Genomic DNA, 24334 nt, shown 5'->3' with positions numbered 1-24334 from the left:
CTCCCTGTCCCCCAGTCAGAAAACTACCTTCCTGGGCACAGAATTGGACTCGCTGTCAATGATAGCGCGGCTGTCACCACAGCGCGCAGCAGACATTCAGCGCACAGCGGGCTCGTTCCGCTGCGGCGCGTCTGTCCCGCTCAAATTTCCGAAAATGCTGGGTCTCATGGCCTCAGCGTAATCAGTTCTGCAGCTGGGTCTGCTATGTATGGGCCCACTGCAGTTCTGGCTGAAAGCGCGCGCCCCGCGTCAAGCGTGGGCGTCCGGTCGGCTTCGTATCACGGTCAATCAGAAATGTGTCACAGCCCTGAAACCGTGGAGAGCAATCGACTGGTACCAGTTAGGTGTAAGCCTGGGGACTTCCTCAAAAATAAAAGTGGTGTCTACGGACGCGTCCACCTCGGGATGGGGGGCTCTGCTCGAGGGCAGACCGTCTTTTGGTCAGTGGTCAGAACGGGAAAATCTCCTGCATATCAACTGCCTCGAAATGCTGGCAGTATACAGAACGCGCTGATGCGCTTCTAGCCCCAAATAAAAGGAAACCATGTACTAGTCCGCTCGGACAACATGTCAGTGGTTTCCTATATAAATCGCCAGGGCGGTCTCAGGTCCAAAAACCTATACAGACTTGCAGAACGCCTCCTGGTATGGGCTCAGCGCAACCTGCGCTCGCTGAAAGCAGCGCATGTGCCGGGGCTTCTAAACATAGGGCCAGACAGACTGTCCAGGAACAATGTTCCAGCAGGCGAATGGTCTCTACACCCACAGACAGTACAACTACTGTGGAAAAAAAAAAATCTGCAGAGCGGAAGTAGACCTGTTTGCGTCTCCGAACAACGCTCACTGTCTTGAATTTTACTCAAAAAGCAGAGACGCGCTGGCCCACGAATGGCCCCTCCATCATCTCTATGCTTTTCCCCCCCGTCTCTCTCCTACCTCAGGTTATAGAGAGGGTCAGGGAAAAAGGATGTTCAATACTGCTGATAGCGCCGTTTTGGGAAAACCAGCCCTGGTTCCCAGCGCTGATGCAGCTGACGAGCACTGCCCCGTGGCCGATACCAGTGAGGAGAGACCTTCTCTCTCAGGCCAGCGGCTCGATTTGGCATCCTCACCCAGAGCTGTGGTCCCTTCATGTCTGGGCCACCAGCGAATATATGATGAACTCCCTAAAGGAGTATTAAACACGATCACGCAGGCTAGAGCCCCTTCTACGAGACGGCTCTATTCCTCAAAATGGTTAGTGTGCGGCTCGTCATCTACTAACTGTGGTGTGATGGAGGTGCTTTCCTTTCTACAAGAGCTGCTGGACAAGGGCAGAACCCCGTCCACGCTCTAAGTCTATGTGGCGGCCATAACAGCGTTTTCGAGCACAACGCTAGGTCAGTCAATAGGAAGGAACGATTTAGTTATTCGCTTCCTGAGGGGAGCTAGAAGACTTAATCCCCCCAGACCTCCCTCAGTCCCCGTATGGGACCTTTCTGTAGTACTAGAGGCCACGAAAGGTGGACCATTCGAGCCTCTGCAGACGATTGATTTGAAATACCTGTCTCTTAAGACTGTTTCTGCTGGCTCTCGCTTCAGTGAAGCGCATAGGGGATTTGCACGCACTCTCTGTGAGCGCGACGTGCATGGAATTTGGACCTAATGACTCTAAAGTCATACTCAAACCCAAACATGGTTACGTTCCAAAATCACTCAACACACCGTTTAGGGCACAGGTCATCGCGCTGTCAGCCCTACCAGTCAATGATGAGGAAACGGACGCGAGCCTCCTATGCCCAGTCAGGGCATTACGAGCTTACGTGTCTCGCTCGTCTGCTTTTAGACAGACAGAGCAGCTTTTTGTTTCGTTTTACGGGCGTCCCAAGGGACTGGCCGCGTCGAAACAGAGCTTATCCAGATGGATAGTTGATGCTATTGCGTTGGCATATGCTTCCAAGGGCATGCAGTGCCCGCTGGGTGTCAGAGCACATTCCACGAGGGGCGTGGCCTCATCGTGGCTTGGTCGAGTGGGATTGCCTTGTAAGATATTTGTACGGCGGCGGGCTGGGCCTCTCCGTCTACATTTATAAGGTTTTAAAACCTGGAGGTTCCCGCCTTACAGGCCAGATTGCTGTCAGTCTAGATGTTCAGTGTTGTCTGACCTGATGTTATCAGCTCGGAATGCTGCGTCTACTGAGCACAGCTCTAGGGTCGACAGTGAAAGTAATAGCTCGAGATGTGTCTGGGCAAACTGTGTGAAGACCCTTATTCTTACGTCAGCTCAGGCCGTAACCCTGCCCTGTATGTACGTTTACTTAGCGTCAGAGTGACGCTGCACTATGTGGAAGAGTGCGGCGTTGCCCCTCCCTCTTCCCCGGACTCCCTGTGAGTTCTATAGGTGATTATGAACTGTATGAACCCCGGGCTTTCGCCCTTGGGTCTTTGGTGTCAGATCTCAGCATGCACGGCGTTTTACACTGGGTCCCCTAGCGTAAGATACTTACGCAGTACGAGAGACCTCTCGTAAGAGAACGTACTCGGTTACTAACGTAACCTCTGTTCTCTCTAGAGAGGGAACGAGTATCTTGCCGTGCATGCGCACGCTCTGGTTGCTTTGATGATGAAAAACCAGATAATAGCTGCCTACGAGCGATCTTTATAGGTCTAGACCACACCCTTTTAGGCGGGAAGCTACAAAAAAGGGCGCGAAGCGACGCAAAGGGCGCGAAATGCCCCCATTGGATCTGGCGTCGCGTCAGGCCTCGCTCTAATAGGCTGCTGCAGTTGCCGCAGAGCAGCCAATAGGCGCGCAAGCTGTTTCGCCTATGTCTGTATGCTGCTGCAACGCGCTTTACATTATTTCAAAATTAAGGATAATTTTTGGCTTCAATACCTCGCAGAAAAGGATTTTCCCCTAGCGTAAGATACTTATGCAGTACTCGTTCCCTCTCTAGAGAGAACAGAGGTTACGTTAGTAACCGAGTACGTTTTATTGTAGTAAGAAAGTATTGATTGCTATTTGTATAACCACAGTTTTACTACAAATGCCATGGTTAAACTATGGTTAGTGTAGCAAAATTAATTTGTTGTTACCATGGTTTTACTACAGTAACCATGTTTTTTTTATTTTGGTTTAATTTGTAGTATTACCATGGTTACCCACATGTTAAAAAGAACATAATAATGTAATACAATATAATACATGGTTCAAAAACTATAGTATTTACTGCAAATTACTATAGTATTGAGTATGTGAGTAATTTTTGTAAGGGATGCTCAGTAACCACAATATATACCATGCTTCTCACATTTTAAATGTAGTTTTATTGTCGTATTTCTAGTTAAAGCACATAACCACAACATTTAGTATATCGTGTATCGTCACGAGCCGCAGGGTTTAATTTGGTTTTGTCTGTGTATGTTTTTTTGACTCTCAAAGCCGTAGGTCCCATTGACTGCCATTTTATGACTGACATACTGCAACTGTTTGAGTTAAAAATCTTTGTTTGTGTTCTAATGAAGAAACAAAGTCACCTACATCTTGGATGCCCTGGGGGTAAGCGAAAAAACATTAAATTTTAATTTTTAGTGAACTATCCCTTTAAAAGTTTAAAGAGAAAATTGTACAGCATTTCTGTTTTAAAAGAAATACATTTAATCAAATAGGGAACAAAGCTCCAGGATGGTTTCACTCTTGCTTTTGAGTGTGCTCAAAATACATGAAATCCTGTATATTTAAAATGAGAAAAAGACAAAAGTAAATAATGTAATTAGGATTTATGCATTTATGTACACATATGATTTTAAGCATAAATGTTTGAACGCACCATGATTTACTGACTATTACAACAAACAGCCTACATGGCAATATTCTTAAAATTTGATGGAAAAAAACGAAAATATTTGTATTAATTTAGAGTGTATATTACTTACAATAAGAAAGCAGGCTCCTAATATAACTGCTTTTATTTTCACATCCAAATCCATTGGAAACTGTAAGCCAAAGTTGTCTGCATCAGTAAATGCTTCTGCCTCAAATCCTGTCCACTGTTTGCTAATTCGACCAATCACTGAGGACTCATCAAGTGGCATCACCTGGCATCACATAAATATCCAATTGTTAGATTGATGTGCATCAGTTAGACACATAAAATAGTGTATACATAGTACATTTTATACAATATAGACTACCGTTCAAAATTTGGGATCTCTTATCCTCACCGAGGCTACATTTATTTGATCAAAAGTACAGTAAAATGTTAATTAAACATTATTAAAATAACTGCTTTCTATTTTAATTTATTTCAACATGTAATTTATTCATGTGATAAAAAAGCATCATTGCTACAGTGTTCAGTGTCACATGATCCTTCAGAAATAATTCTGTATGCTGATTTGGGGCTCAAGAAACACTTATTATTACTGTCAATGTTTAAAACAGTTGTGCTGCTTCACAGTTTTGTGGGAACCATTATACCATTATATTATATTATATTATATTATATTATTACATTATATTATTCATTTCACACAGATTTTCAGTTATTTTGTCTTAGTTTGTTTTATTGTACTTCTGGTTTATTTTCATTAGTTCCTGTTGTCCTTTGTTCTAGTTTCCTGCCACATTTTTAGTTGCCATGGATATTCATTTAAATGTTACAGTTGTTGGTTAGTTGTCACACATTAGTTCCCGTATTTGCCCCTAAGTTGTCCTGTTTCACCTTTCAGTTGTTGTTTGTGGCTAGTTCACACTATTATTATATTACATTATATTATATTATATTAGTTATGGTATTATGTATGCACCATACCTCAAAATTAACATCAGAACAACATTTGCAGTCACAGAACGGCCCCACAATCTTCAGAACAGGTTCTTTTCTCTCATTCTGGATGGTGAACTTTGGCAAAAAAGGATGCCAGTTTTGCATTACATAACCAATAGGGTTGCCCGGGGGGCTCTGAACCTCCAGCTGAAATATATGAGGCAGTACTGACATACTAAGACAGCAACATGTATTTTACAGTATATACAGTATAATCACTTGTCATTTTTATTTGTTGCGGATAGAAAACACAGGAATGCAAAGCAGGACGCAAAAGATTTGGCTAATATGCATGAAACGGTTTGAATGGTAAAGTGGGCATGTGTTGTATGGTAATACTTTACCTCTTGCAGACAGCAAGGAAAGCAACAACAACTGCAGTTAAGAGGACGGGATAATGTTATTACTTCCTGCCCCATGTTATTCTGGATATGAAGCAGGAAGGAGCGCACTGGTCCACAGATCATACGAGTACAAAAATCACTCTCCTCAGCAGCAAAAAACACTTGCTGGCCTAAACTGTTTTTCACCACATACTGATTATTGCTCTCCCATCCCGTAAGAACTGTAAGAGACAGAGAGCATTTGTAATCACGTGAGAGGGGTTTAAAAAACTTTTTCTACCGCAAGCAATAACCAAACATTACCTTCCATTAATTCCACTTTCTGATGAACTAGAAGCTGGTCGACCTGTGGTAAGCAGCATTGAAGAACTGACATGAAAATGAGCTTTACTTATAAGATGTCCTTTAGTTATAAGTACACAGAGGAGCAGAGCCGAAGCACTACCAAAACAATGTTCTTCCACAAGACATGTATATATATATATATATATTAGGGCCGGGACTTTAACGCGCTAATTTAGATTAATTAATTACACAAAAATAACGCGTTAAATTGTTTTAACGCATTTTAATCGCACTTAATTTTGCACCGCGGAACGTTTCTCACTGGATGAGTTTCAGCGGACCAATTATACTGGAGCACCAACTAGGGTTTATGCGCACCTCAATGCTTTTACAGAAGGTCTACCTACCTATAGGGTACCTGAATTTCTGAAATGTAGGCTACTATATTTCTAAATATCCCAGTGTTTCCCCTACCATTATCTTAGGGGGGCGCGTTTACAATGTCTCCTACAAGAAAACACGGACTGGATCGCGGACTCCATTCATAAAAAACGAATTTACTATAGCGCGGAATGCCACGTAAATTCGTCGATTTTTGGATTGATAAATCAAAAGTTGGTCTGTCACTTAATTCAAATCGCGATATGGACTAGTGTCTGTGAAAACTGAAATGCAAAAAGACCCAATAGGGTCTGGCTGCAGACCTGCACCTCCACTGCCAGACCTGCACTCTCCGTTTTTTTGTTTTTTTTTGACCTGCACTCTCCGTCACCCAAACTTCCTCTGCAGGTGACGTCACTTGCAATCGACACCTGCACACTACGGTACCTGCGACGTCACTTGCAATCGACACAAAAAACCGCAAATAAGTTTCCAGTCGTTCGTTTGCGTTGCCAAAGACGCTGTATTGAAGCTGTTATATGGTTTAAAGTACCCGTAGCCAATAAAGACGCAGTAATGATGCTGTTAAATGGTTTAAAGTACTTTAGTAGTATAACCAGACAGAAACTTTCCCCCCAGTTATTTTTGCTGCTTGTTTATCATAGGAGTATAATGTTGTACTTTATCATTCAAGTAGGCTACAACTATATTACATTACCAAACTATAACATTAACAAAAATTAAGCAGATGCAATTTTTTATTTTAGTTTTTTATTGTAAGCTAGTTACAAAGAGACAGACTATTTACTATTATTTGGAAAACTAGCAATAGTTTTATAAAATAGTAATATAAAAATAAGTAAAAGCTTAAAACACTTCCACAACAAATAAAAACAGAACAGAAAGAATGCAAAGAGGCAAATTATGTATTTTCTTTTATTTCTGCAAAGAAGCACATTATGCATTTCCTTCCTTTTCAGTTTGACAGAATACTTTCAGATTCATAACATCAACTACATGTTCAAGGAAAAAGTCAATGTCCTTCATCGCAGTAAAGATAAAGCTGAAAGGTTCCAGAGCAACAAGTCTGTCCTCTGAAAATTCAGCCTTCTGTAATTTGTCCATGGCCTCATCAACATCTTCATCCTCCATGCAGAGTACTTTGGGCAGCTGAACAGAACCAAGCAGCACACTTGGCTGTTCCAAACATATATACGTATACGTAGATACCCCATTGGACCGCTCCAAGCACATAGATGCGTCCGCCATATTGCAGCGGTCCACTAGACGTCATTCACCATACTGTAGGTTTGCAGACCAACGGCTGTGCAGGACTGTTATATTTAGAATATTCAGTGATTACTATGGTGATTTACCTAGATCTATGGGTGAATGACGTCAACTGGACCGCAGCAAAATGGCGGACGGCTTACGTATAAAGGCCCATAGAAACAGTCGCTAATGAGGCATCTACGTATATATATCTATGGTTCCAAACACCACTTGCTGGCTTTATTTAAATCTCCCATCAGTTGATTCTGTAAAATAACACAAAGAACAAGAGAGATACAAATGTAAGATACCAAAAACATTAATTCAGTATTGTGCAAAAAAAAAACAATTGCTTGTTACTAGTCCTGTAACAAAATAATGTACCTCTTGTGATGATTCCATCAGTACATCTATACTTGCATCATCTGCCTAAGAGCAGGATAGAAGAAACCAGTTATACACACACACATACATATATTTATAATATATAAAATGTCACTCAAATGAAGTAATCTGAATTGAGAAGAGTAGGAGCAGAAGAAAACATCAAATGTGGTGCTTTACAATGTTTCACACTACCTGTTTTGCTAATAAAAACACCACATTTAATTGTCTCATTCTACTTATATTATCAGTAACACAACAATCACTTCCACTAAACTATACAGTAGTTTACGTGTAAGCTATATAATTAACTTACGAAAGCATATATACCATTCTGTTCAGTAGTTTAGCTTACTTTAAATGTATTTAAGTCAGTGACGGAGTGGTTGACTAGTTAGGCTATACAGCTTAGGGCTGCTCGATTTCAACAAAAATCATAATCACGATAATTTTGGTCAATATTGTAATCACGATTATTTAAACGATTATGACAGGGTCCAAAACTTTCTGAAAAAAAATATTTTTCTGAATACTTTTCTGCAAGTCTAAAGTAGTCTAACAATACTACATAAATTAAATGTAATTATTTGAATGTAAAATAAAACTGCATCTTCACTGTAACAGTTAAACATCCTTTGTGTCTGATTAAAACTACAAACGTCCTTCATTCAAAAGCAGTGAGTGATTTTTCTTTAAGTTTTATTCATATTAAACAGACAGCAGAAGGAATCCTATGTGTTGCGCTTAACCGCACGGACCCAATATACTGTTACACATGTTTTTTAATTCCAACTGTTTATGGTCATTTAACTGACAAGCGTTTACATGAATAATCAACAAGCGCCTCATTTTCAAATATTTTTGCGTGTATTTGACCGTTTAGGCGCGCACCTGAGTTAAAATATAACTTTACAAGTCCATGTTCGGCTCCGTCTTTGAGCGCATTCAAAAAACACCGCAACTTTTCCGACGCGCTATTAAAAACATAACATCAAAGAAACATGAATAAATCAAGCATGTCCCGTTTTATGAAAGTCACGTAACATGATTTTGCTGATTTGCATGTGAAATTAGGCTTTTATGGAAGAGCGAAAGCGCACCACTGGAAAGGGGGCGGAGTGGGGCACAATAATCGTTTCATCTCGATTACTGCATTTTCATGATCGTTTGAAGCAAAAATCGAAATCGAATTTCGATTAATTGCACAGCCCTAGCTAATGCAACTTTTTAAACACAACCAGTGAGCAGCGAACACGTTGACAAACATAATTTTGTATATCAGAATACAATCTAATAAAACGTATAATAAACATACACATATGTACTTACAGCAATGATTCTTGAACGAATTCAGAAGTTATTCTCAATCCAACACGTCCCACTACACGCTGATTGCAAATAGCGCAGGTACCGTAGTGTGCAGGTGTCGATTGAAAGTGACGTCACCTGCAGAGGAAGTTTGGGTGACGGAGAGTGCAGGTCGGAGAGTGCAGGTCTGACAGTGGAGGTGCAGGTCTGCAGCCAGACCCTTCTCAAAAGACCGATTTAATATGGATCCTGCATATACCGTTTGCCTCTGTATGTTAGAATGGCAGAGACGCGTGATGCTCCCGTTAATTTTTGGCATTTTCATCTCAAATGAACAGATAGACTCAATCTCCAAAGCTACTGTCAGTGTCACTTTTACCGTTTCATTTGAGAAAACTAGCATCATATCATACTTTACACACAGAAACTTCACGGCAACCTGTCAAAATAAACGTATGGTTTAACATGAAACAGAACAATATCCCTATTTAAATAATTGACAAAAAACAATGTATATGATAAAAAATAAATATAATTGTAGAAAAAAATACTACGATTTTTATTTAAATATTAAATTATTATTATTTATTGTTTTTAACAGCAAACCTCTGTTTGTTTGCCAAAAATTAAAAAAGTTTTATTTTCATTTGATTAAAAATAAATAAATGTTTATGCTTTCAGTTGATTATGAGAAAAATCAAAACACAAGAATTTCTTTAGAAAAAAAAATAGCAAAAGGTTGTAAAGCTCTATTGTTCAAAATGTTAAAATAGAGAGTTTTGGATTTATTTTTTCACTGAGATAAATGTTTTCGTTATTACACAAAGTAGGGTAAAGTACCGAGAAAAAAAGTATGGAAACCTTGGGGAAACACTGTATCCTATTGCTACACTTAATGGCAATATTGCACTGGGGCCTGTTTCAATAAGGAGGTTCAACCAACTCTGAGTTAAAACTTGAACTCTGAGTTGACTTACCCCGAGATGGGAAACTCTGAGTTTTCGGTTACAGAACAGCTGAAATGAGTTAGTTCAATCCACTCTGAGTAGGTTGACTCTGAGTTTAGTGCTTGCAGCTTGACTATGAAAAGCCCTGATCAATGGAGCTCTGAAATTATGATTCACCATGGCAACCGCTCCCGCCAAAAAGACCTCTGCATATTTCGAGCCAGTGCTTAACTTTAATTCTTAATAATTATTTAATTATTAATAATTAGAATATCAAAGGTAAAAACTGGCATAAAAACTATTAATTTTCATGGTATCAAACAGGCAAAAAAATAAAATAAAATAAAATAAAAAATAATAATTAGAAGAAGAAAACAGCTAAACATGGAAGTAAACATAATTCAACCAGGTAAAGCTTTAAGCATAAAGGGTTCATGAGTGTAGGCTACATGATTTTACAAATATTTGACATTAAAATATGTCATATAAAAAAACAATTATGTGTCTAATTTCACTTTTCAGCAGCTTTTTCCACATAGTCTAATGCTCTTTCACAAAATGAAATGTTCTCTAATCCAAACGGTTGCATTTCTTAATTAGAGTAATGAAATAAAGCCAACAGCTTGAAAGCTCGCAAAATGATGAAGAACAGATGAAGAGGAGATGGAAGTATTGGAAGAATATTAAAATCCAACATGAAAAAAAAAGAATAAAAGTTGCATTTGTGCATTTATAGGAAAAAAAGATGACCTAGTAAATTTAACAGCTGTGGTGGTGGTTATATATATATATATATATATATATATATATATATATATATATATATATATATATATTATACATTTTCATCTGCCATTCTTCCATTCCATACAGCAATCAGCTTCATATTTGATGGCTTTGTGCTCAGTAGGCAATGACACTAAAATTCTCAGAAAGAGCATTAGAGCAAGGCACACTTTCTTTACCGCTCTGCATACAGTGTCTGTACTAATGTGCTCTGACTACCATTTAAAAATGACACAGGTCAAATAAATACACATGTCTAATCAAAATAATCCTATACTATATGATAAATAATAATCTTATTTATGAAAGGACATGCCATTTTTGTCACTTTGACGGTGTCTGCATGATGAAAATATGTGCAATAAATTAATGCACGTAAAAATGATTTTCTTACTTAGTATTGTCTTGTTGTTTCCAATTAAAAAAAAAAATCTAAAGATTCTTAAATCAAAATGTCTTTCTTTTTTCTGTCAAAAAGGTTTTTGAAAAAAAACATTCCAGGATTTTTCTCCAATTTTCGATGGGAGCCAACAGGTTGAAGGTCCAAATTTCAGTTTCAATGCACCTTCAGAGGGCTCTACATGATCCCAGCCAAGGAATAAGGGTCACTGGAAACTTCAACTTCAACCCATTGTAGTCCACTATATGCAAAAATCCTGGAATATTTTCCTCAAAAACTTTACTTTTTTTTTTTTTTTTTGAAGAAAGAAAGACATGAACATCTTGGATTACATGGGGGTGAGTAAATTATCAGGACATATTTTCTCTGCAAGTGAAGTTGTCTTAAGTTGAATATATATTTAATTAAACATTCTGATGAAACTGTTCCATGTTCTTCATGAGCACAGTATTTTAAATGTAATTGTGCTGTATTTCTTAAACAAAAAGCTAAAAATTTAAAATGTACATTCTATATGGCATTTGTAAAGACTTTGTATTTTGTCTTTTAAATAAAACTGATCATTTTCCACCTTGAGCATGCTTTGAAACTTTATTGAAGGTTTTTTTTTTATTTTAATGATTTGTAAAATAACAGTGTTTCTCTGTAGAACATTTAGTGCTTTTATTGTAGTAATCTAGGTAAAATCTGACAAATAAGGGTTTTACACTGTAAAAAAACAGTTAAACCACTGGCAGATACAGCTGCCAAACAAAAACCACAAAGTTAAGTAAAATATTGTAACTGAAACAAGGGAAATTTTGTAAAATAAAGGTTTTATACTGTAAAAAAGGTCCCGTAAAAAAACGGTCAAATGACTGGAAGCTGTGTCTGCCAAACAAAAAATTTAAAATTAAAGTTAAATATCATAATTGAAACAACGAAAAATCTGTAAAATAACTTTTTTCTGTAAAAACTTCTCTCTGTAAAATTATTGTTTTTGCACTTTATTTCATTTTTTATATTTTTTTTTACAGTGTACAGTGTAAGGTGTTTATTTAATCTTTTAAGTGTATTTTTCTTATTTTGAATATTATCTGTCAATTGGGTAAGAAAAATAATCTTGTTTCCAGTTGCATTAAGATTATTTTTCATGTTTTAAAGTGCCCCTATTATGCCTTTTCAAATATGATATTTCATGTAGTGTGTCATGTAGCTGTATGTGAACATAAACTATCTGCAAAGTTGTGACGCCGACAGTGCACTATAAATAAAGTTTTTGTCTAACAAAAAAAAGAGTCGGCTCACATTCGCCTAAACGAGTCGTCAGCAATTCGAATCTTTTTTCTGTAACGGCCACACGTCACGAGCTACACATTTGCGTAATGTCCGCCCACATTCAATTTCGCGAACAACTTGCCCGCCCACAAACAGTAGGCCTACCATTTTCAAGTGGATTACATCATGTCAAGAAGACGCCCTGCGCTGTGAGAGTGAATTTGCTTTATATGCCCTTCCGAAAGATGAAACTATCAAGAATAAGTGGTTAACATTAATTTTTTCAACACCTCAGCAGTCCAATGCCAATCTTGTGTTGTGTTCGCGTCATTTTACTGATGACTGCTTTTCCAATCTTGGGGAGTAACGTTACAACGCGAGATTCACCAAACGCTTGGTTTTAAAAAATGGATCAGTGCCCAGTTTATTTGGACCGGCTTGCTCCTCTGAACTTCTACCTGTAAGTATGATTAATAATTGTATTTTCTAGCGATCGTTCAAAATACGTCTTTGTGTACGTTATGGTGTGTAACAACCCCGCACATGTCTTGGTAACCGGCTAACTTGCGTTTCTGTAGTTCTGTTGTTCAGCTGTGAGTGCAATGTAGTCTAAAAAGTCTTGTGATTGATGCAGCTTGACTGTCTGTCTGCCTTATTAGTTTAAGTAATGATAATGATAAACGATGGTTTAACGCAGTGTTATGGATTGTACAGTGTTGAAGTTCACAACGTAGAGATGTGTCCGGTTCGCTTACAAAAGCAAATTGTAACATATGACACCCACTGAGAAACGTCCTGCTCCGGTCGTGCTTGCAAAACAGTTTCTTGTCGATGTGACACTTCAACCGTTTCATCGTCAGACTCCGGCTCGAATTGATAGGGTAAAATCGAGGCTATCTTTTCTATGCATTAACAGGTCTCCGCAGCTGTCATTCAGTTATGCCAATAGGCGTTTCGTTTTTGCGCTGTAGCGGTAGACCAATCCAGAAGGACTGCACCATCTGACCAATCACAGCGGTGAGGGCTCACGGAAAGGAGGGGTTTAGAGAGACTGATTCTTCGAACTGCTTCAAACGAGTCGTTTACGAATCATTTAGAAACGGGGTAAAAATAAATCTAATTTTGGAGAAAACTAAAGTGTTTTTTGAACTTGCATACATGTAAACCTGTTTTAAGAGACTATTACAACAATATTAACTACCTTTAAAATGGCATAATAGGGGCACTTTAAGTAAAATGCACTAAATTTACATTCCAAAACACTCATTAAGAAAAGCATTTTTGAAGCATAAATGAATGAATGATGTATTTAAACATCACTTGCGCTTTAAAAAGGGGGAGGAGACCGAAAGAAACTCTGGGTTTACCGAAGAAAACCTGCTCCCGACCAGGTTAGGTTCACAGAGTAAGTTGCCATGGTAATTGACTCTGAGTATAAGTTACCTCTCTTTCAGAAACGGGCTTGACTTACTCCGCTTTCTCAGGTTTAACATACCTCCCATTCTGAAACCGAAAACCCAGAGTTTCCCTCATTTCAGGGTTAACATACTCAGAGTTTTCACTTAACCTCCTTTCTGAAACGGGCCCCAGGTCTGTTGGACTTGGTTGAACAAAAATAAACAGTATTTTGTTGCTTAAGCTTATGTATTCAGTCATTATTCAATGGTATACTAAAAATCCATATGAAAAAACTTACTTCTCACTGTTCTCAGGTCAAATATTTATATGCGATTAAAATGCGATTAATTTCGATTAATTAATTACAAAGCCTCTAATTAATTAGATTAATTTTTTTAATCGAGTCCCGGCCCTAATATATATATATATATATATATATATATATATATATATATATATATATATATACACACACACACACACACACACACACACACAGACAGTTTAAGGTCAAAAGTTTACATACACCTTGTAGAATCTGCAAAATGTTAATTATTTTACCAAAATAAGAAGGGATAATGTAAAATGCATGTAATTTTTTAATTTAGTACTGACCTGAGTATGATATTTCACATAAAAGACGTTTACATACAGTTTACAAGAGAAATTTTTTTAGTTGAATTTATGAAAATTACGTGTTCAAAAGTCTAGATTTGCTTGATTCTCATTACAGTGTTGTTATCTGAATGATCCACAGCTTTTTTTTTTTTTTTTTTTTTTTGTGATAGTTCTTCATGAGTCACTGGTTTTTTGTCCTGAACAGTTAAATTGCCTGCTGTTCTTCAGAAAAATCCTTCAGGTCCCACAAATTCTTTGGTTTTTCAGATCCATCTTTTCACACTGAGGACAACCGAGGGACTCATAAGCACCTATTACAGAAGTTACATTTTTCTTATTTAGCCTAAATATCATATTTTTTGCCATTTAATACTGCCCTTCAGAAGCTACAGAAGATACTTACATGTTTCTCAGAAGACAAAATAAGATAAAATTATCCTGATCTTCAAATTCCAAAAGTTTTCACCCCCTGGCTCTTAAAGCATCATGTTTTATTCTGGAGCATCAGTGTGTTAAGGCACCGGTCTGATCTGGGTTTGTTTGTGTTGTGTCATTGTTTGTCTGGAGCACATGGCTGTCAGTTGGTATTTGTGTTTTGCCATGTGCTCTATTGTTATCCCGCCCCTCTTGTTACCTGATTATCTTGTTAGGGTTTACACCTGTTTCTAATCATTAGTTACCCTTTATATTCTCCTCTTGTTTTCTGTCCTGTGCCAGATCGAATTTCTGCTCTGCTGAGTTAACCTGGCTTTCGTCTGTTAAAAGTGTTATCCTGTGTCAAGCTCTAGTCTTGTCTTGCATAGTTTCTAGTTCTATTTTTCCTTATTGATATTAGTTTTTTTTTTTTTAACTTTAGTTAGTTTTGTGCTATCTAGTTCCTTGTTTTTTGAGCTCCTGCCTTTTATTTTATTTTATTTTTTTTTATTTTTTTTCCTTCCCCTTTTGCTCCCCAGCCTCCCTATCAGCTCTGGCTGCTGGCTTCCCCATTCCCTGCCACCTTCTCCCCATCCTTTGCTGCCCAGCGCTACCTGCTTCCCTGCCCTTTCCTGTTCCATCCATCCAGCTGCTCTGCTAACAACTGTCTTGCATACCAGCCTCAGAAGATTGCAGTCAAGACAGCCAAGATTCCTCCTTCCCTTTCCTGTAAAGGCCCTTTCTCTCCCTCTGCTGGCGTCATTCCCTGTTCCCTGGTGCTCATTGGAGAGTTTGCCTGTCTTTTGCTCTTGAGCTATTGCTCTTAGCCATTCACTGTGGAACCCCTCATTTGGACGCCTTCTGCTGTGCTGACGCTCACCTCCAAGGACCTGGCTGGTCTGTCCTGAGTACCCCTTCTGACTGTGGCTGAACTATTAATTCTTGAGTTTCTGTTTGTGTCTTTAAAGAACCAATAAATCTGTTATCCCTGCAACTGATTCCTCCTCTTTGAGCACCCCTGACACAGTGAGCATTTGAACCTTCTGTAAGGGTTTCATATGAGTTCCTCAGTGTGGAAAAACTGATCTGAAAAACCAAAGAATTTTTGCGACCTGAAGAATTTTTCTGAAGAACAGCAGACAGTTTAACTGTTCTGGACAAACAAGGGACTCATAAACAACTATCACTAATTTTCATACATTTTGTCATATCTATCATTAACTCTGACACTGACGCCGACCGATGTTCTTAGAACAAGTAATACTTCTTTGTAATGTGGCAAGGTCTTTAGACGATTTAGACCTCTATCTTTTTAAAGATAAGAGGAAGTTTGGGTCGGTGAGCAAACATGCAAATTTGTAACATGTTTAGTCACGAGCTGTGAAGGCATGAGTAATTTTGCTAATGAAATTTAGACATAAAACCGAGAAGTATCTTATTCAGGTCAGTACTAAATAAAATAACATGCATTTTTTATGATCCCTCTTATTTTGGTAAAATACTTAACATTTTGCAGATTCTGTGAGGTGTATTTAAACTTTTGACCTCAACTGTATGTATCCTATCATAGAGAAAGGTTCTCTGTTGTGAATGTAAATGTTTAATTGAGAATAATGTTATTCACCTGGGTTAGGTACTCCAAGCCCGGTGGACAGCCCGGCGGTCTCTCTGGGACTGGCATGACCATCGAGGCCTGAGGTGGCATATAACCTACAGCAGAGAAGAACATGCTTACAGTATGCAAACTCTATACACATTACTCATGTTTGCGTCTTTACCTGTGGGTGTAGGATAAACTTCATTTCTGCCTGGATGAGGGTCAATGGTATATACTATGAGAGAAAGAGAAAATCTGATGAACTATCAGATGCCTGTACTCTGTACCCGTACAGATTCAGATACATGATACATGAAGTAAAGAGAATGAAAACATGTGTTGATCTAGGAAAAGCAACCCATATGTCACTGCACTGAAAATATATTTGAACTTTTAAGGGTATTTGTGTTTTATAAGGTTATCAAATACATTTTATTCAACTCTTACCAGGTGCCACAGGCACATTGATTGAAGGTACATTTGGTCCTCCTGTCTGACCTACAAGAGGAATGTGGTTAAAAAAAAGAGGTCGATCATTGATCATTGAGTTCTCAAACCAGAAAAAAAGTGCTTTGTCATCATGGTAACAATATTCATTATTGTGTGCATTTTTTCAGAACTGAACCTGTTTCCTGGTAATCTCCAGATCATTAACCAAAACTATGCCACCAAAAGTGCAGGCCCATTAAATGCAACATACCAAAACAACTCTTTATTCAATACAAAAAGAAAACAAGTCTGATATTTTATTTGCCCACTAGAGTGCAGTGGAGTAGCACAAACAGGAAACGTTGTCTTAGAGCAGTGTGGTTTATGACAGCTAAAGCAGAAAATGTTTTACTTGCATTCAATAGCTTAAATGCAGCTACATATTGACCTACCATGTTTTTAGCCTATGAAGTTAACATTATTACATAACATTGTAAATATGTACTACATAGCCAACGGTGAATGTACGTTATATGGTTTCAAGGTTAGTTAGTGGATATTTTTCAGACAGACAAGTCAGCACATGAGTGGAGGATATTTTTAGGTGACTCTACCTGCAGATTACATTATTATGCCAGTACATGACTTATTTATTATTGATTTATGTAAGAATATTTGCAGTGTAAATACAGACTAAATGCTATTTCAGCTTCTGTAGGGCAGAGAGAGAGGTACTGATTTGATTACTAACGGCTACAAGTGTCTTATTGTTCTAATTTACAGTAACTTTTACATATTTCTGAGCCCTGACAGATCAGAAAGAACAAAAGACAAATTAACCAGCAACATATTGTGTAAAATGCAAGTTACACAATATTACACCATATCTCACAATTGGGGCAATGAGTGATTGTCTTTATGAGTGAGTTATTGAATTTTTAAAAGCGATGATCCCTTCAGTAATGGTGCTACTGTCTATTGCTTGGAGACACAATGGTTTGATTCTTGTTTCAGTTGGCGGAGCAAAAACACAACAGTAACTGGCAATAAAATGTAGGTTACTATTAACTTTCTGAAATAATGGAAAGTGTGACACATTTGCACATTGCATAACAAATGTAAAAGGACAATGTAGTCATTGTGGGTTCAAAGGTCAATAATATAGTCTAGCAGTCAATATCTAACAAGTGAGATAGACCAGACCAACATGATTGCAAGTTGATTTTATACAACAGTTTAAAATTACGAGTAATCACTTACCTTGCAAATACATGATAGGGGAATAATGTTCCTCTATAATAAAACACAACAGCAAGAAAAGAAAAAAAAGAATTTAATTGCGAGTCTACATCGGTGCCACTATAGCTGCAAAAAACAGTAGCCTATGTGACAAAAGAAGTATGTCCGAATTCAAAATACGCATAAAAAAGCACACAATAAATACCTGGATGACCTACTAAGATTCTGAAGTGTGCATATGATGGACACTTTACTATCCAATGAGTCCACAGTAGAGAATTTGTAAATGACAGTGAAGCACTGGTAACAGATATAACTATATGGTGCATTCACAAAGTATTCTTTTTTTTTTCTCATTAATCTACACTTCGTACCTCATAATGACAAAGTGAAAACAGACTTTTAAAAATGTCTGGAAATTTATTAAAAATAAAAAACTGAAATCACATTTACATAAATATTCAGACCCTTTACTCAGTACTTAGTTGAAGCACCTTGGCAGGCTCAAGTCTTTTTGGGTATGCAACAAGCTTTGCACACCTGGATTGGGGGATTTTCTGCCATTCTTCTTTGCAAATCCTTTCAAGCTCAGTACCGTTGTATGGGGACCGTCCGGGACAGAAATTTTCAGGTCTCTCCAGAGATATTTGATAGGATTCAAGTCAGGGCTCTGGCTGGGCCACTCTAGGATATTCAGAGTTTTCCCTAAGCCACTCTTGTGTTGCCTTAGCTGTGTGCTTAGGGTCACTGTCATGTTGGAAGGTAAACCTTCAGCCCAGTCTGAGGTTCTGAATGTTCTGGACTAGGTTTTCATTAAGGCTATCTCAATATTTTGGTGCATTGATCTTTACTTCTTCTCTGACAAGTCTCTCAGTTCCTGCCACTGAAAATCAGCCCCATGCTACCAGTACACTTTACTTTTGGGATAGTACTCTGCAGGTGATGAGCAGAGCTGGTTGAAGTTCATCAGACCAGTCTGAGGGTCCTTTAGGTTCTGTTTTGCAAATTCCAAGTGTGCTTTTATGTGTCTTCACTGAAGAGAGGATTGAGTTTGGCCACACTGCATAAAACCCAGATCGGTGGAGTATTGCAGTGATGTTTGTCCTTCTGTAGAATTGAGAATTATAGAAACCACTGTGCTTTTGGGAACCTTCAGTGCAGCAGAATTTTTTTGTAGCCTTCTCCAGATCTGTGCCTTAATACAATCCTGTCTCTGAGCTCTGCAGGCAGTTCCTTTGGCCTCATGGCTTAGTTTTTGTTCTGATATGCATTGTCAGCTGTGAAGCCTTTTATAGAGAGGTGTGTGCCTTTCCAAATCATGTCCAATCAATTTAATTTACCACAGGTGGACTCCAATTAAGATGTAGTTCATCTCAGCAATGATCAAGAGAAATGGGAGGCACCTGAGCTATATTTCAAGTGTTTTTGCAAAGGGTATGAATACTAATGAAAAGGTGATATTTCAGTTTTTTCTTTTTAATAAATTTACAAATTTCTAAAATTCTGTTTTCACTTTGTCATTATGAGGTATGGAGCGTGGAATAATGAGAAGAAAAAAATAGTAATTTAAACAAATGTAGTATTAGGCTGCAACATAAGGATTTTTTTCAAAAGTGAAGGGGGTCTAAATACTTTCTGAATGCACTGTACTTTGTTAGGGGTCCTGAAATAATTACTTATTCAAAAAAAGCACCTACTCAAGAGAATATGCATTTTTGGATGCAGTCTATGTGTTTGAACAGCCAGCAGTGCCGGTCCTCCAAGTTGCTTAGGTTGCTCCTGCCAGTTTCCTGCCATAGAGCTCAACTTAGAAATGAATTGAAAATGCTTGATCTGTCCCACTTGCTCTTTGCCAGTGGACATGCACCCTAAAAAAGGAGCGTTACAAGCATATTGAGCTGCAAAAGATCTGAGGCAGAGCAAAACATAGGCAAGTATAGACTATTTTGGGCTTAAGGTGTGCGATTAAATGGATAATACATACAAATTGTCTGTCTTGATGAGTTTTTACTTAAAGGGGTCATCGGATGCCAAATTCACTTTTACATGTTTTTTGAACATTAATGTGTTTTGGCAGTTTGTGTACAAAACCACCCTACAATTATAAAAATCCACCCAGTGGTATTTTTTTTAATCTTTAAAAGTAATATCCCCTTTTTAAAATCAGGTCATTCTCAGCTTCTTGTCGTTGTGACAGCACACTGACAGAGGGCACTCCCACGATAGTAGATTGACACGAGCGCCTTACCTTAGACCCGCCCTCACGAGCTGATACAGTTTTTGCCATTGTGTCGACTCAGGTGCAGAGGAAGACTCTAATTGAGCGATTGAGGTGTTCTGTTGTTGGATGTAATAATGAACATAGCAGTAGTCATTTACTCCTGTCATCTGAGCCGCTTAAGAGGCAGAGGACAACGTTACTTTCATTTTTAAAAGGAAAGTGCCAATCCCGATCTACATATGCGTCTATGTTTGTGTGAATCATTCGTGATGCAGCTTCACCCACAACAAGTGAGTATAAGGGTTTTTTTATGCATCTTTGCAAATGGCCTTTCTTAATAATGTGCTTGTTTGCAAGTTTCGCCGATAAACGCGATCAAATGCAGCTAAACACGGCTAAATGTGGCTAAAGTAAACATTACAGCTCGGAATCTCTTAGCAGAGAGGGGCGGGATGAGCAGAACTCGGTTGCATTTAAAGGGCCCATGCGATAAAATGAGCTGATATTTTTGACAATTTTTAATATTTTGACATGGTAAAAGGGTGTTATTTTAAACTAATATTGAGAATTTTTATCCAAAGTATATTAGAGACTTCTCATTAAGGAAAATGGGCATCCGATGACCCCTTTAAAAGCAGCAAGTTATGTCTTAAGTAAAAATAAACACAAAAAGTAATCGAATGCTTGACAGTATATATCTGTGTATTCAGTCCTAAAGTAACAGCAGCCAAAAAAATAAAAATTGCTGCCACTGTCATTAATTTTTAATAAAACAAGAAAAACAAATGACAGAATCATTCACTTTTTTTCACTGAATAACTTTAGTAATTTTATTAACAATCTATGCAAGACTATAACAAGACTATGCAGAGTTTTATTTTTATATTTGATTATTTTTATATTTGAAATTTTATGTATAGCAGAATTATTTCTAGTTAACTAAACTGTATTTAATTTGTATTATTTTCCTATTGTATTTGTCATAGGGTTTGTAATTGTCTTACTTTTTCTCCTCTACAAGGTCTTTTTTTTATGAACACACTGACAGGGGCCCCCTGACAAATTTTTGCTTAGGGCTCCCAGAATTGTAGGACTGGCTTCAAGTATACCAAAGAAAATCAGTCATGAAGAAATGTTGCACTAAATGTCAAAAGTATCCTACTGTGTTGACTGTTTGGCCTATAGTAGTTTAGACTATTTGCTGAGGTTTTGCAAAACAATTAAACAGTGATCAAAACTGTGAGTAACATAAATTATTCATGCCTTCTTTTGACTAAAGTTGTTAAGGGTGTCAATGTCTGAAGGTGTGAACATATTCTGTTTCACAAAGTGCAACAACCATTAACCATTCACTCGATTTTCAAGGAAAAAGAAAGAAAGAAAGAAAGAAAGAAAGAAAGAAAGAAAGAAAGAAAGAAAGAAAGAAAGAAAGAAAGAAAGAAAGAAAGAAAGAAAGAAAACATTACACTCCAGCTTTTGCTATAAAAGGTATGCATGGTGTGAATATACTGCTTGGCGAGCCAATTGAAAATTGCATGAGCTTTTGCTTAAGAATAAATTGTTGCTGCATGCTGCTAGAGCTTCAGATAAAAACAGATAAAAGCATAGGCACAGTTTGCCTAGAATAAGGAGTATGACAGAGGCTAATAGAGGCTACATACTCTTCAAATTCAAGATGACTTGACCAAGTGAACAAGAGTGTTTGGTGTGAAACAGCATCATATTTCTTTGCTCTTTTTATAGTTTACATGCACTATGTTTTGTATAAATTAAGTATGATTGACCAGATCACAGGTAGTTAACTGGTAAGCCAAACTATTGCAGTTATACCAAAATTATCACCATCTGTATGTTTACTTACCAGATTAAATGATGACAGCACTTAAGTGTATTGAAGGTTCCATCATTTCCAGGATGTGTAGGCTTTGTCCGGCATGGAAATGTGTAATTCATTCACTCATGCTATTTTCTGCCAGTGTTCTCTATCTGTCAGTTTCATTCACTAGAATTGCACCTCCGGACATAAAAAGGCAATGACTTTGCAAACTCCTTTGTCTGACATATTGTGCAGCATGAAGACACCAGTTGACACTCTACACCCCTGGAGAACACCATACTTGAGGAGGTTGCCAGGTTACTGGCTGACAACAATACACCCCTCTATATGAAGCATAGCACGTTGTTGGGGTTTCAAGTGCTACATATTGCTTAAAATGGGAAAATATTTATGATAACTGTTGCTGATTATTTATAAATTCAAGTTCAATTGCACAGGCAAAACGCACAATGCACATTATAGTACATAGCCTTATAGGGTATAACTGTCTTTATAATGTCTTACATCTTTCATTTTAGGTAAAACTGGTAACATTTCAGACAACAAACAAGTGTATCATGTTTATAGGTTTAAGGGATACTAGAATAATCACACACAAAAGGTCTGATATAAAATGTATAATTTCTAAATTTCTAATTTCTCTTTATTGCATAATAAAATTGACAAATTGATATATTGTGGTAAATTGTCTGGGAAAAAGACCACATTTACAAAAAGGAGAAAATAAACATGTCTTTGCAATTAATATGTACTGGATGAGCTTTAAACAGAAACATGGTATGGATTTTCCATGATGAGCAACCCAAACTCCCAGCTGGGGTGGTTTTCCACAACACCTATAGAATTACAGAGAACTTCAGCTGTAGATGTTTGTGGTTACTGCAGTGTTTACTTCACTTTTAAATAACGCTTTTAAAATCAGTGTCTAAATGCCACAATCTAAAAGTGATTATGTGTAATTAGTCAGTTTTTAAATCAAGAATTTGACAAAATAAGCAAGCATAACTGGTATATATTCCCCTGGTTCTGCAGAAAAAGAGATGTATTGTTAGTGAGTTTTGCAATGTGTCTTTTATTTCAATCACACAAATGCATTGGGAACACTGCAAATTCTATTCTAAATCAAAATATGAAGAAAAATGTATCAAATTTGTTATTACTTTACTGAAAGTGACGAAAAATAAATATTAGGCTGTTCAAAAAAATTGCAGTGTCTGCATTTGTTTTTACAAAGTCAAACATTTACTGTATAAACTGAAAGAATCTTGTAGATTTAGCTTTCTTGTGAATCACTGAACTTATATTTAGTTGTATAACCAGAACTGCTTCACATCTGTGTTGCACAGAGTCTATCAACTTCTGGCATCTGTGAACAGGTATTCCAGCCAAGAACGATTGTACTACACACCAGTTCCCCTGAATTTTTTGTTTTTGCCTCAGAAACAGCATTTTTTATGGTATTAAGGTCCAGGGATTGGGCTGGCCACTCCATAACGTTAATCTTATTGGTCTGGAACCAAAATGCTGTTCATGACTGGTGGGTTTGGGGTCATTTTCTTGTTGAAACATCCATTTCAAGAGCATTTCTCTCTTTAGCATAAGGCAACATGACCTTTTTGAGCATTTTGAAGTACTCAAAGTGATCCATGATCCCTGGTATGATATAATAGACCCAGCCAGGGTTCGAATTACGGGGGAGCTAAGGGGAGCTCGGCTCCCCTGAAAAGGACCTGGGCTCCCCTGAGAGCCTACTTTGAGACATTTAGGGGGAGCTCTAAAACACTTTCCATTTTTTGTGTCGCATATAGATTTTGATTTTCTGTACATTAAGGTTCCTGAAATAAATGATGATATTAAAAATGTGTCAATGTTGTGTGTTTATTCGCTCATTACGTCACTATTTCCGAACACTATTTTCCGCTGTCTCCTGCTGTGACCATCCATGCGTGGCAGCGCTGCACTGAAATTACTACGTTTACGTCACCACTTGAACTTCTCACAGAGTTGGTATTTGAATGTTAGCTTAACTTTAAAGTAAGAAGTTACAAAGTAAAGTAACTTCTTACTTTACTTTGAAGTAAACGGTTTACTAAGTAAACAATAGGTTTACTGTAGACCTATTGTTTTAAATGCCCGAACATGCACCAAAAGCGTTAAAGTCAGTCAGGGAGGATCGGAAAATAGGGCTCCCCCGAAAGCCACTTTGTATTTCGAACCCTGGACCCAGCACCATAGTATGAGAATTCATGATGCTTGTGCCACTATGCTTCACTAGCCGCTTTTCCACTGTCGGGCCAGTGCTAAGAGCGTGCCGGGCGGGGCTAATGGCCTCGAGTCGCAAGCACCAAGGCCAAAGTAAGCTGCGTTTCCACTATCGAGCCAGTAGCCTCGCTGCGCAAACCTAAAGCC

General features: G+C 37.8%; 1 protein-coding gene and 1 long non-coding RNA gene across 2 annotated transcripts; both read right to left on the bottom strand.

Moving 5' to 3' along the window:
* Positions 1 to 3670: 3670 nt before the first annotated feature.
* LOC141344666 (phospholipid scramblase 1) lies at positions 3671 to 17901 on the bottom strand. The gene is made up of 9 exons (XM_073849543.1): positions 17889 to 17901; positions 16647 to 16697; positions 16381 to 16434; positions 16227 to 16312; positions 5456 to 5498; positions 5153 to 5373; positions 4794 to 4955; positions 3916 to 4077; positions 3671 to 3709 (listed from the first exon to the last, which is right to left on the bottom strand). Exons 1-9 carry the CDS (start codon positions 17899 to 17901, stop codon positions 3671 to 3673), a joined length of 831 nt encoding a protein of 276 aa, XP_073705644.1.
* Positions 7146 to 8863, bottom strand: LOC141344667 (uncharacterized). The gene is made up of 3 exons (XR_012356824.1): positions 8804 to 8863; positions 7475 to 7519; positions 7146 to 7356 (listed from the first exon to the last, which is right to left on the bottom strand). It is a non-coding gene; the product is annotated as an uncharacterized lncRNA (long non-coding RNA).
* Positions 17902 to 24334: the final 6433 nt, after the last annotated feature.

The sequence above is a fragment of the Garra rufa genome, chromosome 10 (genome assembly GCF_049309525.1).
Source record: "Garra rufa chromosome 10, GarRuf1.0, whole genome shotgun sequence".
Taxonomy (NCBI): Eukaryota; Metazoa; Chordata; class Actinopteri; order Cypriniformes; family Cyprinidae; genus Garra; species Garra rufa.
Note: the sequence above shows the minus strand (reverse complement) of the source record. Positions and strands in the feature narration are given on the sequence as shown.